At 39.2% G+C, this 13,369-nt stretch overlaps 1 protein-coding gene and 1 long non-coding RNA gene across 3 annotated transcripts in view; both read left to right on the top strand.

Moving 5' to 3' along the window:
- Nucleotides 1-8,534, top strand: part of LOC132480388 (uncharacterized) — a 34,384-nt gene extending 25,850 nt beyond the window's left edge. Inside the window, exon 2 of the long non-coding RNA XR_009530641.1 lies at nucleotides 5,718-8,534. This is a non-coding gene — a long non-coding RNA (uncharacterized LOC132480388). The remainder of the gene's footprint in view (nucleotides 1-5,717) is intronic.
- LOC132480387 (cytochrome b5 type B) overlaps nucleotides 1-8,534 on the top strand; it is a 34,315-nt gene extending 25,781 nt beyond the window's left edge. Inside the window, exons 4-6 of one of the 2 annotated variants that reach the window (XR_009530640.1) lie at nucleotides 1,016-1,044; nucleotides 4,437-5,744; nucleotides 7,060-8,534. Coding sequence is in view for 1 of the 2 variants with exons in the window: in XM_060084570.1 (XP_059940553.1) it covers nucleotides 1,016-1,044; nucleotides 4,437-4,527 (120 nt within the window). In the remaining variant the exon portion in view is untranslated. Of the gene's footprint in view, nucleotides 1-1,015; nucleotides 1,045-4,436 lie in introns of both variants that reach the window. The other variant, XM_060084570.1, reaches the window with a different exon arrangement.
- Nucleotides 8,535-13,369: the final 4,835 nt, after the last annotated feature.

Consider the following 13,369-nt stretch of genomic DNA (forward strand, 5'->3'; position numbering starts at 1 on the left):
ATGAAATCCATAACTTCATTTGATATTTACATAAATTGAATTTAAAAATTTAGTATCAACTTTATTAAGGTATAATTCACATGCCATCCAGTTCACCTATTTAAGCTGTATAAGTCAAGGGTTTTTAGTCTATTCAGAGTTGTGCAACCATAATCACAAATTAATTTCAGACCATTTTCATCACTCCAAAAAGAAACCACATAACCTTTAGCAGTCATTTTCCAGTTCCCTCCCTCTCCTCTTCTCCCAGCCCTAGGAAGCCACTAATCTACTTTTCTGCCTCTCAGTTTGCCTATTCGGAATATTTCATGTAAATGGACTTTATATGATACATGGTCTTTGGTTTCTTTCAGTTCACGTAACATTTAAGGTCCATCAGTGTTGTCACATGTATAAGTACCTTGTTACTTGTTACTGCCAGATTTTTGTTTTTAAGTTTATTTTGGTATTTTCCTTCCCCTAGCTCCATTCTTGCTGTTTTCATTGTGAAATAAGCCCTAAGGTCTCTAATCGTAATTATTACGATTTCAGAGAGTAAACCAGTTCACTTCTCTAAGCCACAAAGCAGTCATCTGCATGCTTTTGAGCATTTCCCAGTTGATCTCTATGTTACAAGACAGGAGTTTTTATTTTTTAACAGTCTTTTCACAAAATGTGATCTTAGCTACTGCCAGTGGCAAGCCACGGTGAACCAGGCTTACCATTGTGACTGCAAATTAGTTCATTGCAATATAGTTTGTACCAGTGGCTTTTTTTGTTTGTTTGTTTGTTTTTTACAAATAAAAAGAGTTTAGGTCATTTCTCTAAGCTTTCATTAGTGGTTCTTTACTAGGGAATACCTGTATATTATCAGAAAAAGAATTCCTAGTCCTCCCATCACATATGGATTTGTAAACATCAAATTGCATGAAAGATGAAGTTCTTCAGAGTTTGCATGACTATTCGAGAAGATTTATATACTCTGTGTTAATCTTGATTGTTTGTTTGTTTGTTTTTGAATATGCATCTTCTTCAGGACCCTCCGAAAAATAATACGTGCAAAAGGTTGGTATTCCCTTAATAGATTTCTTTATGCTCAACATACTGTGTGGCAAAGAGGTTCTTCCATAAATATACATGTGTAACATAACTTAGAGTACAGTTTGACAGCTCATTCTTTTTTGGTCAAAATAATTACAAATTCAGTAGTTCCTTAGCTTTAGCAAAATTAATTTTTACAATTTTAGTCATCTTGAGTAATCTCAAAAAAGTTCTTGCCTTGAGTAATTTTTAAATCTTGTTGTGACATAAATTAGAATCACATGTAGTAAGAGGTAAGTATGCATGGACAAGTACTACTGTTAATTCAGGCCCACAGTCTCTGTAGCTCAGCCAAGCTATGCAACTTCCACTAAAAACTTAATCTCATTTAATCCTCACAACCACTCTGCACCTACCTTACATATTATAAATGTAATAATAAATGTAAAAATGTATTATTACATTTTACAGAAGAAAAAAATTGTGTATTGCAGTCATGTTCAGGAATGTGTGCTTTCTCAAAGGTTTACTTATGCCTTGCAGTAATGTTACTAACACAGTAGTATTAGCCCTGAAAGGTATACATTTGTCATCCCTTAAGTGTCTCTACTTGAGATAGAATCCTTGGCTTGTAAAAATTTATAGAGATTATATAGAGCTGTTTTATCTTTCTGAGATCCCACTTAAAGCATTTCATAGAGAGAGAGAAAATATGTCTTTTTTTCCCATAAAAGTACCATGTCTTTTTTGTTTGAGGTGATGGACAGAATTTTTTTTTTTTTTTTTTTGCGGTATGCGGGCCTCTCACTGTTGTGGCCTCCCCCGTTGCGGAGCACAGGCTCCGGACGCGCAGGCTCAGCGGCCATGGCTCACGAGCCCAGCCGCTCCGCGGCATATGGGATCCTCCCAGACCGGGGCACGAACCCGTATCCCCTGCATCGGCAGGCGGACCCTCAACCACTTGCGCCACCAGGGAGGCCCCAGAATATTTTTAAAAAGTGGAAATTAAAGGAAACTGTTAGTAACTTCAGCTTTCTTAATATTAAGGATTTATGCTCATCTAAAAGCTCCATAAAGAATTTGAAAATACAGGCCATAAACTTGCAGTAGACTTACACTACACTTAAAACTGATTAAAAATTACTATGTAGAATACATGAAGAATTTTTACAAATCAATTAAAAATAACTTAGTAGAATATGAGAAAAAGACCTAAACAAGCACCTTACAGAAGAGGAAGCACAAATATAAGCATATGGGAAAAAAAAGGTTTAATTTCATTTGTCATCAGAGAGATGCAGATTAAAATCATAGGGTATATTTCACACCTGCCAGATTGGTGAAAATTTTTAAAAATTCTAAAAATAAGAGTTGTTTAGGAAGTGTATTACCAATATTCTTAGGCCCTCTTTAGGGTCTTAGGGAGATGTAAATGGGTACAATCCCTGTGGAAAACAATTTGGCATTATCAAGTAAATTTGACAATATAATAACTTCTGACTCAGCAGTTGCATTTCTAGGAATATATACATACTCAAGAGAAATGTGTGCGCAAGTATACCGGTGAACACGTACTAGAATGCTCATAGCAACATTATTCAAGATATTAAAATATTGGAAACAACCCAAATAACCACTCATTAGTAAAATGAATGAATTCATTCTGGGATATTCATATAGTGGAATACTTCAAAGCAATAAAAATAACTGAGTCACAACTACGTGCAATAACCTGAATAAATCTGAATGAAGAGCGTTCTGTCTTATGGCCAGGTAGTTGTTGTTGAATCTGTATCTCCTTTGGTGCAGTATAGGTGCGTTTCCTCTGGTTCTGTTCTCAGTGGCCGTAAAGTTACAAAGGATTATATGAGGATTGGTGGTCAACCATTCTCAGTCTTGTGCCCTGAAGACTTTATCTTCCGTGTTTTTTTTTTTTTTTTTTCCGGTATGCGGGCCTCTCACTGTTGTGGCCTCTCCCATTGCGGAGCACAGGCTCCGGACGCGCAGGCTCAGCGGCCATGGCTCACGGGCCCAGCCGCTCCGCGGCATATGGGATCCTCCCAGACCGGGGCACGAACCCGTATCCCCTGCATCGGCAGGCGGACTCTCAACCACTGCGCCACCAGGGAGGCCCTCTTCCGTGTTTTGAACTCTTTTGTCCCTTGTGGCTGCTCTGGAAGATACCTGAATTCATTACTCTTCTGGGGAGATTACTTTTTAAGTTTCCCTGTGCCATATTGCTGTTGTACATACTGACCCACTTGCTTGTGTCTTTAAACAAAGCTACCTGGCTGACATTCTAAACTTGTCCAGAACAGCTTTCTGCCATACTTAAATGTACAAAGTGCTAGGCATGTTTAGGCAAAGAGAATCATTTTTATTATTGAACCTCAGCTGGTTTTTTGGGCTTCAAAGCCTTTTAATACCTAGACTGCATATGTCATAAGTGGAGGGGCAGCCAGGTCATTTGGATCATGGAAGAATTAGACCTTAAAACTAGCAGAGCTAATAAGCTCTGTTAGAGAAGAAGGATCTTTTCAGCTGTGTGGCTTGCGGGATCTTAGTTCCCCAACCAGGGATTGAACCTGGGCCACCGCAGTGAAAGCGCAGAGTCTTAACGGCTGGACCGCCAAGGGAATCCCCAGGAAGGATTATTTTAAGGAGAATAATGACTGTCCTGAAACTCTGAGGAAAGATTCTTACAGGACTTTTTAAGCCAACTACCATTTATTTAACTTTATTAGAACTATCAGTATGTTGTGTGTGTGCATGTGTGTGTGTCCTTATTAGTGTCTGAACTTAAGTAGGGATTAAGAGGATGGGAATCAGGATAGGAATCAGACTGCTTGACCAACTTCCCTTTGTGATTTTAGGAGCAAAGCTTGTATTTCATATATAAAATGAGAATAATAATACCTATTTCATAGGATTGTTGTGAGGATTAAATTTTTAAAATACATGTGGGGCAGATGTAATATCATCAACAGTTGTATTAGGTATCATTGGTTCTAAATTTATAATTATATACATAAAATGGTGGCTTTTTCCTGCTCAAAGATGTTAATTGTAGAATATGTGAAAAAGCATGAAGAAAAATTTAAACTCTCCATAATCCCGTAACCCAGAAATAACCACTTTATGTCTTTGTGAAAACATATATACTGAGGTGTGTGTGTTTTTTTGGTATTACACCATACATTCCATTTTTAATTCTTTTAAAATTATTGTTTAACTTCAATCCAGATCTTTGGATTTTTTTTTATTTCCCCAAGTAAAATTCTTTGCTATAAAAATATTAAAATGTGAAAAATGTTTAAAATATTAAAATGTGAATGTTGAAAGATAGGGTACATTTGGTATGAAATGTTCACGATTTTATTGCTTCTCCCTCCTACCCCCCCCCCCCAAACGTCTAGCTACTGGTCGTATTGGATCTTCCCCATCGTAGGTGCTATTCTCTTAGGTTTTCTGTATCGTTACTACATGGCGGAGAGCAAGTCCTCCTGAAGAGACCTTGTTGAAGTCTGGAAAGCACATCTACTTGGGAGTGAGAACTAGACACTTGTTTGGAGGCTGCAGCGGTGCCCTCTTCTCGAATCCTGCCAATTGTATTCTTCTCCCTCGGACCCCAGACTGTTGGCCAGACATCCACCTCAGCCCTGGGGCCAGTGTCCAAGTCATTTCTCAGAGCCTTGCTCTCAAAGCACCTGCTCATTGTGTCCTTGCCTTTGTTTCCTCTCTTTACTCTTTTCCACGAGCACCTTTATGTTTCAAAACTTTCTTTTATAATTATAATCTATGTATCCTAGTGACATTGCCCTTCAGTAAAATGGCCTGCTTTCCAATACTTTGAATGCACGTTCGACATACTTAACAGGGCATCACACTCTGTTTTTTTTTATTTTTTTATTTTTTTTTATTTTTTATTTTTTATTTTTGCGGTATGCGGGCCTCTCACTGCTGTGGCCTCTCCCGTTGCGGAGCACAGGCTCCGGACGCGCAGGCCCAGCGGCCATGGCTCACGGGCCCAGCCGCTCCGCGGCATATGGGATCCTCCCGGACCGGGGCACGAACCCGTATCCCCTGCATCGGCAGGCGGACTCTCAACCACTGCGCCGCCAGGGAGGCCCCACACTCTGGTTTTGAAGCTTTTCTTTTTCCCTTTTTCTTTTAAGTAAATATTATTTTAAAAACTATGACTTAATTATCATAAGAGGTTTAATTCACGAAGTCAGGTTGCACACCTGCAACTTAAAACACAACTGCAGAATGATCTTGTTCCTTGTTTATATTTGTTAAAACTGAGTGTAGCAGGGAGCCCTTGCCACCTCCTAAGGCCACCAAATGGTGCTGGGCAGAACTCTGCTTCCTTTTTGTTTATGGGGAGTGGAGAGAAACAGGAAGAGATGAATTGGGATGATAGAATGATGAATTCATGGTAATCTTTCTTTTGAAAAATATTGAAAAACACTACTTTTAGGACAGGAGTTTAGAAAAAGCACCAAAAACTTTATCCTTTACTTTGGCACCAGTTCCTAGCCATCTTTTTTCTTTTCTTTTTTTTTTTTTTTTTTAAACCCCTTACCATCTTGTATTGGTAAAATATAAAGTATGTGTTTAGAGCTTTACAGTTTTGTTAAAGGATTTTGCTCTTTTTTTGTTTATCAACTGGCAATTTTTTATTCCCCTTTTTACAGAAGTAAGAAACTCCAAATTGATCAAAGGTACAGTATTTAATCTTCTGTTTGCCCCAGTAAAATAACTCCCGTGGTAAAGCGGCATTCAGAGGGGGTAGATTGGGACAAGAGAATGTTTTCCATTTCATGTGTATTTTACCTCCATGGCTCCAATTTGTGGTTTTGTTGTTTTTTCCATTGAGAATAAAAAACTGGTAGTTTTTTTTTTTTTTCCTCAGATGACTGTTTCATTGAGGAGTAGGTTATTATTTAGAGTTATGTTACTGTTTCTCCTTGGTTCGGACTTTATCTGGTGTATTTGACTGCTTCCCCCCCACCCCGCCCCGGTGGAAGCACCTGAGGAGACCGTCCACTGGGAGCTTTCTGCCGACAACTGTGGTGATTTTTCTTCCCATCCTTTGAGGATGACCAGTCTACTCTGAGCCATCGTCACATGCAGCAGGAAGCAGTGTGGTTCAGGAAGGACCATGGGCACTGCTCAGCATCCTCCCCTATTCCTGCTTGCCAGGCACTTGACAGGACAGGAAACTACACAGCACACCAGTGTCTGCCCATGCAAACTATTTAAGAAAAAGTTCAACCCAGGTCTTGTATCCTGTGATTTAGCAGTTGAGTGAATTCACAATTTGTAAAAATCATGTTAACCTGCTAATCGCACACTTGGTTATGACATTATGGAGAAATTTTAGGGGCTTTCTGGCTGACTTATATGTCAGGGATATGGGTACATTTTTTAAACATATCTTTTTTTTTTTTTTTTTTTTGATGTGGCCCATCTTTTAAAGTCTTTATTGAATTTGTTACAATATTGCTTCTGTTTTATGTTTTGGTTTTTTGGCCACAAGGCATGTGGGATCTTGACTCCCCGACCAGGGATCGAACCTGCACCCCCTGCATTGGAAGGTGAAGCCTCAACCACTGGACCGCCAGGGAAGTCCCTAAAACTTATATCTTTAGAAAATGTTTTGTATGTATTATGAGATGCCACTGTAAGACAATTTATTGAAAGAAAAATCTTTGGTTATTGTGTAACAGAGGTGGTGTGACTTGATGCTCCTCCAGGAAGGCAAGGAAGAGTTGCCTTGAATAAGAATTGATATGTAATTGCTGTAATCATTAAGTTGCATGATCACATGGGCCCACACTGGGGTAGAAAAGAAGAACAAAGGAGTATTGAGGAGCTGGAAAGGGAACATTCAAGCTAAAACTAAGCCAGAAGATAACTTGGGTCAATTAAAAGTACGTTGGCAGTCCCCAAAACTGAATGAAAAACATCTGGCTTAGAAGAAATGTTAAAGAACGATATTCTTAAGTAAAATTTGTGTTTTTTTGATATTTTTAGGGTAAAGACCACTGCAAAAGGTATGTTTTTCTATTTCATATTGGTTGTCTTTTCCTGTTTATATCTGGACTTGTTTTTGTTCAGAGCCAGAGGAAAAGATTTTCAGACTTCGTCTCAACCATCCATGAAATCCATCCAATACCCAGGGCTTCTTTTGATCTCCTGCTAATATCATGTCACTTTGTATTATAAAAACCACTTTTGGGTCCATTTACTATTATTCTGCTGCCTACATAAACAACCAGGTAGAGCTTGTGTGAGTTTGCAGAGGTTTTTTTCTAAACAATAAAGTAATATAGTATGTTAGCCGAATCCCTCAAAAAGGACTTTTGTTTTAAGAAGTAGACAGGAATTCTTGAAACAGGCTTGACATTGGTGGGTTGTGAAAACCCCTCTGGAGAGACAGTGGAGCCAGTCCCTGTTGGCCGGCCGGGCCTCCTGGGATGTCTCTGGGGTGTTTGATTGTTTATTCCCAAGGAAGGCTCACTGCTGCCGCTCACCATACTGTACACATAATGGCTGGAGAGCACAAGAGGAGGAGATGAGGGGAAATTAGTGCACCCAAAATAGGGATGTTAGTGCTGGGTCCCAAAATTTCCTGCCCCTGTCTCTCAGGAATTGGTTTTGGTTTCCAAATGACTTACATCTGTAAAGACAGGAAAGTGGTACAGATAAAGTTTATACTGTGTTTAGTTCTAATTTGACCACCTAAGCAGCAACAAAAATGCATTGGAACCTATAATTTGAGCCGTAAAGTTCTTTCAGCCATTGTCACAAATCCACACGTTGTGAAATAAGAATATTGTTGAGTATATACTCAGTTCCCAAGTGGAGCAGTGAAAAATGCTTTACAGGCCAGATATATTATTACTTACATAGTATCTCATGCTTAAAATCTTAAGTGATACCTATCTGATTAAATTCCATTTTAGAAACGCAGAACTTTAATGTTCATTACTTCCTTCTCCAGGAGGAATGGATTCAGACATGTCTTGTCTCAACAGGAGATTGATCTTTTTTTTTTCTTCTTTTTTTTTAACCATCTCGTTCTTTTGCCAAATACCACAGAAGTAATGGGAAGTTTAGTCACATTTGATGGTTGTGCCCTGGAAGAGCTTGGGTTTGGAATTTGTGGGGGTGATCTCAAAGGGAGGTTTCAAGAGAGGTATTTGTCAAGTCACCTACCCTACATCCAGCATCCCACTCATGAATTTTAGGAGCTGCTTTGTGCCTATACCTATACTCTACATTTGCTATTTAGGCAAAACATTATTATGATTATTTAATTTCCTTTTGACTTCACCCTCTGAGCAAGTAATATTAACATTCCTTTTGTGTATTCAGTAATGAAGTTTGTTTACCTATTTTATTTCAGCATATTTGGAACAAAGATCTTTGTCTCTTTCTGCTGGAATGTGCACACAGTGAATGTTTGTTAGAACTACACACAATAAAGATACTGTTTTCCTTTTCTCTCCCTGACTACAGTTTTTTTTTTTTTTACATTTATTTAGCTTTGCTCTTATATTTTATTTTTTGGCTGCATTGGGTCTTCGTTGCTGTGTGCAGGCTTTCTCTAGTTGTGGCGAGCGGGGGCTACTCTTCGTTGCAGTGCACGGGCTTCTCATTGCAGTGGCTTCTCTTGTTGCAGAGCACTGGCTCTAGGTGCGCGAGCTTCAGTAGTTGTGGCATGTGGGCTCAGTAGTTGTGGTTCGTGGGCTCTAGAGTGCAGGCTCCATAGTTGCTTAGTTGCTTAGTTGCTTAGTTACATAGGAGCTTAGTTGCTCCACGGCATGTGGGATAGTCCTGGACCAGGGCTAGAACCCGTGTCCCCTACATTGACAGGCGGATTCTTAACAACTTTGCCACCAGGGAAATCCCTACAGTTATTTAAAAAAAAAAAAAAAAAAAAATTTTTTTTTTTTTTTTTTTTTTTTAAGTAGAAATGTTGGTCCTGTAATTCTCAGGTGTTCTGGAAGAAAAGAATTTGAGAAGCATAAAAGTCACCTGTATCTATGCTACTACTGGGTTTAGTGTAACTGGATGGGGAGTTCTGCAGTTTTTCAGGATTCTTACTGCTGCTCTTTCCTTGACGTGAGTTGCGCATTTGATAATCCTGAGAGGCAGAAATCAAGACTTTTGCTGTACTAACGGATGTGAAGTGGCAACCAGGTAGACAGGTTGGGAGTTCTGTTTTTACTGAAACCATCTGGTAAAGAGAAGCCAGTTCAAGGTAATAATACATTGTTATCTGTAATGCCAGTCTTCAAATGGTTGTTTTTCTTGGAAACAGCTAAACTGTTGGGGAGAATTATACATTGAGATCGAAGTTCTAGTGACTATGTTAATAAAACAAGGTAAATAAACCATTTGTATAATTACCTTTAAAACATACTGATAGCATTCTAACATTACCAATGAGACATCGTTCCTTAGGGCTTGGTTATTTCACTATCACATGAATTGAGGATTACTAACAGGAAAGGAAAGTCCCATTCTTATTACTAGTGTTTGAATCTAATCTTTAACCTTCAATCATAATAATTCACATCACTCTTCCTGATGCTGAGTATTTAGCAGGTACTTGACAAATCCTGGTTGATTCCTGAAAACTTTAGGTTGAAGATTGTCATTTCAACTATGTAAATTTAAGGTAGGAAACACCTTGCCTTAAATTAAGAAACAAATGCAAATACAAATGCTGTTTGTTACAAGTGTGACAAGTGGCATTTTTGATCCATCAGTGCCAGTCTCAGAGCAGTTTCCTATTGTTTGTCCCTGGTTCTAATCTCTGTGACTGAAACACCATGGACCTGGAAAGAGAAACTTTTTTTTTTTTTTTTTTTTGGCGGTATATGGGCCTCTCACCGTTGTGGCCTCTCCCGTTGCAGAGCGCAGGCTCAGCGGCCGTGGCTCACAGACCTAGCCGCTCCATGGCATGTGGGATCTTCCCGGACCGGGGCACAAACCTGTGTCCCCTGCATCGGCAGGCGGACTCTCAACCACTGTGCCACCAGGGAAGCCCGAGAAAAATTTTTAAACCCAGCTTCCTGAATTTCATTTTTCTTTAGAGAAGCTTACTTTTGGGATCTTTTTTTTCTAGTTTCCTCATCAAAGTTTTTCAGAAAAGGAGGTGGCATTACTTACAAAACAATAGGATGATGTCCACAGTAAAAATGAATCTTCTCACAAACCTGCCCACTCTGATTTATTACCCAAGAAATCTAATAAGGAGCAGCACAGGAAAATGAGCTTTCTAAGACTTCCAATGTGACCCCCTTTTTCTTTCCTGAATCTTTTTTTTAGGTGTTTTTTGTTTGTTTTTAGTTTTTGAGTTTTTCCTACACTCGTTCTGCTCCATCTTGCCCCTTTAAACTGCATACTCTGTCTCATGGTTTACTAATAAGTGACACCTTAGCCACGCTTCTCTTCACTTTTAAGTAGTATGGTCCAAAAATGTACACACTAGCCTGTTGTGGAAGACATTTGGAAGAAATTAAGCTGATTTTTTTTTTTTTTTTTTTTTTTTTTTTTTGCTGTACGCGGGCCTCTCTCACTGCTGTGGCCTCTCCCGTTGCGGAGCACAGGCTCCGGACACACAGGCTCCACGGCCATGGCTCGCGGGCCCAGCCGCTCCGCGGCATGTGGGATCTTCCGGGATCGGGGCACGAACCCGTGTCCCCTGCATCGGCAGGCAGACTCTCAACCACTGCGCCACCAGGGAAGCCCAAGCTGATTTGTTTTTAAGCCAGACCATGCATGTAAACTAGTGCAGTTCTGTTTGAACATCTTTATTGACCTTCATTTAGGGCTAAAAGTCTACCACTGGACCTTTCATGTATGAGTCAGTAAATTTGCTTTTTGTCTTAAGCTAGTTCAGATTTCGTTTTTAAAACATATCCTAACTACAGTGGCCTCTGCAGCTTACCTGACCTTAAAATGCCTGCCTTGGTAACAAAGGGTTCTGCCTCTCCAAGTATACCTAAGCTCTCATAGGGCAGAGACTCATTTTTTTTATTCTGTGCTAAGTCTCTTTGCAAAGAAGAAATATTCTTTACTTAAAAAAGATACACACTCATTATTTTTGTCATAGAATAAGATACATAAGTAAGGAACCTATTTAAGCTAACAGGTAAAAGGAAACTTGTTATGAATCAGTTATGAATGAGCATCTGATGGAACTCAGGGTTAGGAAGCACAACTGGACCTCATGAGAACTAGGACCAGGAATCAGAAGACCAATAGAAATCAAGGTGGCTACATTAGTTTCCAGTCCAAACCTCTTATGGAAATTAATTCTTAGAAGTGAGAATATACTTGGCTAGATAGTATCAAGAGTGTCCATTTCTGATCCCATCAGGGGCAGGGGGACCAATTCCTCAGCTTTGAATTGGCGAGGTGGATCATAGGGGAAGCAGATACCCAAGACAGATGCTGTTATCACATACTTTGTGTTTTTTGTTTAAGTGTCTTCATTAATGGACTATACAACTTCTGAAGGAAGCATCTTTGCATCCCTCAGGGTGCCCTGCTTTATGCTGGGCCATAGGAAGGGCTAAGCATATTCAGTATGGTTTATCATGCTGTGTCTGAACGAACAACCTACCCAAATTTGTTTAATTATCTGAGACTCCTAAGTAGAATTCTGAGATGAATCCCAATGCTGCCCACATCACTAACAACCGAAAAACCTCATTGACTCCTGCATCCCCACAAACCCATTCTGTTTTCTCTGTAAATAAATTCAGCTGCCAGTATTTATTGGTTTCATAGAAATACTTTAAATGAACTTTAATTTTTAGAGCAGTTTTAAATTTAGAAGAATTATGACAATAATGCAGAGAGTTCCCATAAACTTAGCACCCGGTTTCCCCTGTTACTAGCATCTTAAACATTAGTGAGGTACATTGGTTACAGTTAATGAACCAGTATCAGTACATTATTATCAAAGTCCACAATTTATTCATACTTCCTCAGTTTTTACCTAATGTCTTTTTTTCTGTTCTACTTTTACACTTAGTCATCATGTTTTCTTTGCCTCCTCTTGACTGTGACAGTTGCTCAGACTCTTGTTTGTGATGACCTTGACTATTTTGAGTATTGGTCAGGTACACCGTAGGATGCCCTCAATTGGAACTTGATATTTTTCTTATAATTAGACTGAGGTTATAGGTTCGGTTGAGGTGGGGGGAGCCTCTAGATGTAATTTGTTATTATTGCATCATATCAAGGGTATATACTATCAATATGATTTATGAGACTGACCTTGATCAAAAGGATGAGGTAGTGTTTATTAGGGGTTTTTTGTTGTTGACGTTAGTTGATTTACAATATTGTGTTAGTTTGTAGGTGTACAGCAAAATGATTTGAGATATATATATATAGATAGATAGATAGATATATTCTTTTTTCAGATTCTTTTCCATTATAGGTGTTTATTAGGTCTCTTTTCTATAAAGTTACTCTTTGGAAGGAATTTTCCATAATGTTTCGTATTAGGAGGAAGTTACTATGGGCAGCCCACACTTAAGGAGTAGGGAGTTTCGCTCCACCTCCTTGAGGATGGAGTATCTACATAAATCATTTGGAATTCTTCTGTATGGGAGATTGGTTCATAGAATTTTTTTTTAAGTTCTCATCACAAGAAAAAAATTTTTATAACTGTGTGGTGATGGATGTTAACTAAACTTATTGTAATCATTTCACAGCATATACATATATCAAATCATGATGTTGTACACCTAAAACTAATACAACGTTATACGTCAATTATTAGTTATCTGTTTTATACATATTAGTGTGTATATGTCAGTCCCAATCTCCCAATGCATTCCACCCCCTACCCCCTGCTTTCCCTCCTTGATGTCCATATATTTGTTCTCTATATCTGTGTGTCTATTTCTGAGTTGCAAACTGGTTCATCTGTACCATTTTTTGGTTCATAGAATTTTATACTTGATAAATATTGATGGTTTTTTTTAAATTTATTTATGGCTGTGTTGGGTCTTCATTTCTGTGCGAGGGCTTTGTCTAGTTGCAGCAAGTGGGGGCCACTCCTCATTGCGGTGCATGGGCCTCTCACCATCGCAGCCTCTCTTGTTGCGGAGCACAGGCTCCAGATGCGCAGGCTCAGTAATTGTGGCTCATGGGGCTAGCCGCTCCGCGGCATGTGGGATCCTCCCAGACCAGGGCTCAAACCCATGTCCCCTGCACTGGCAGGCAGACTCTCAACCACTGCGCCACCAGGGAAGCCCCTTTTTTAAAAATATTTATTTATTTGGCTGCACCGGGTCTTAGTTGCGGCACGTGG

This window comes from Mesoplodon densirostris, chromosome 19 (assembly GCF_025265405.1).
Source record: "Mesoplodon densirostris isolate mMesDen1 chromosome 19, mMesDen1 primary haplotype, whole genome shotgun sequence".
Taxonomy (NCBI): domain Eukaryota; kingdom Metazoa; phylum Chordata; class Mammalia; order Artiodactyla; family Ziphiidae; genus Mesoplodon; species Mesoplodon densirostris.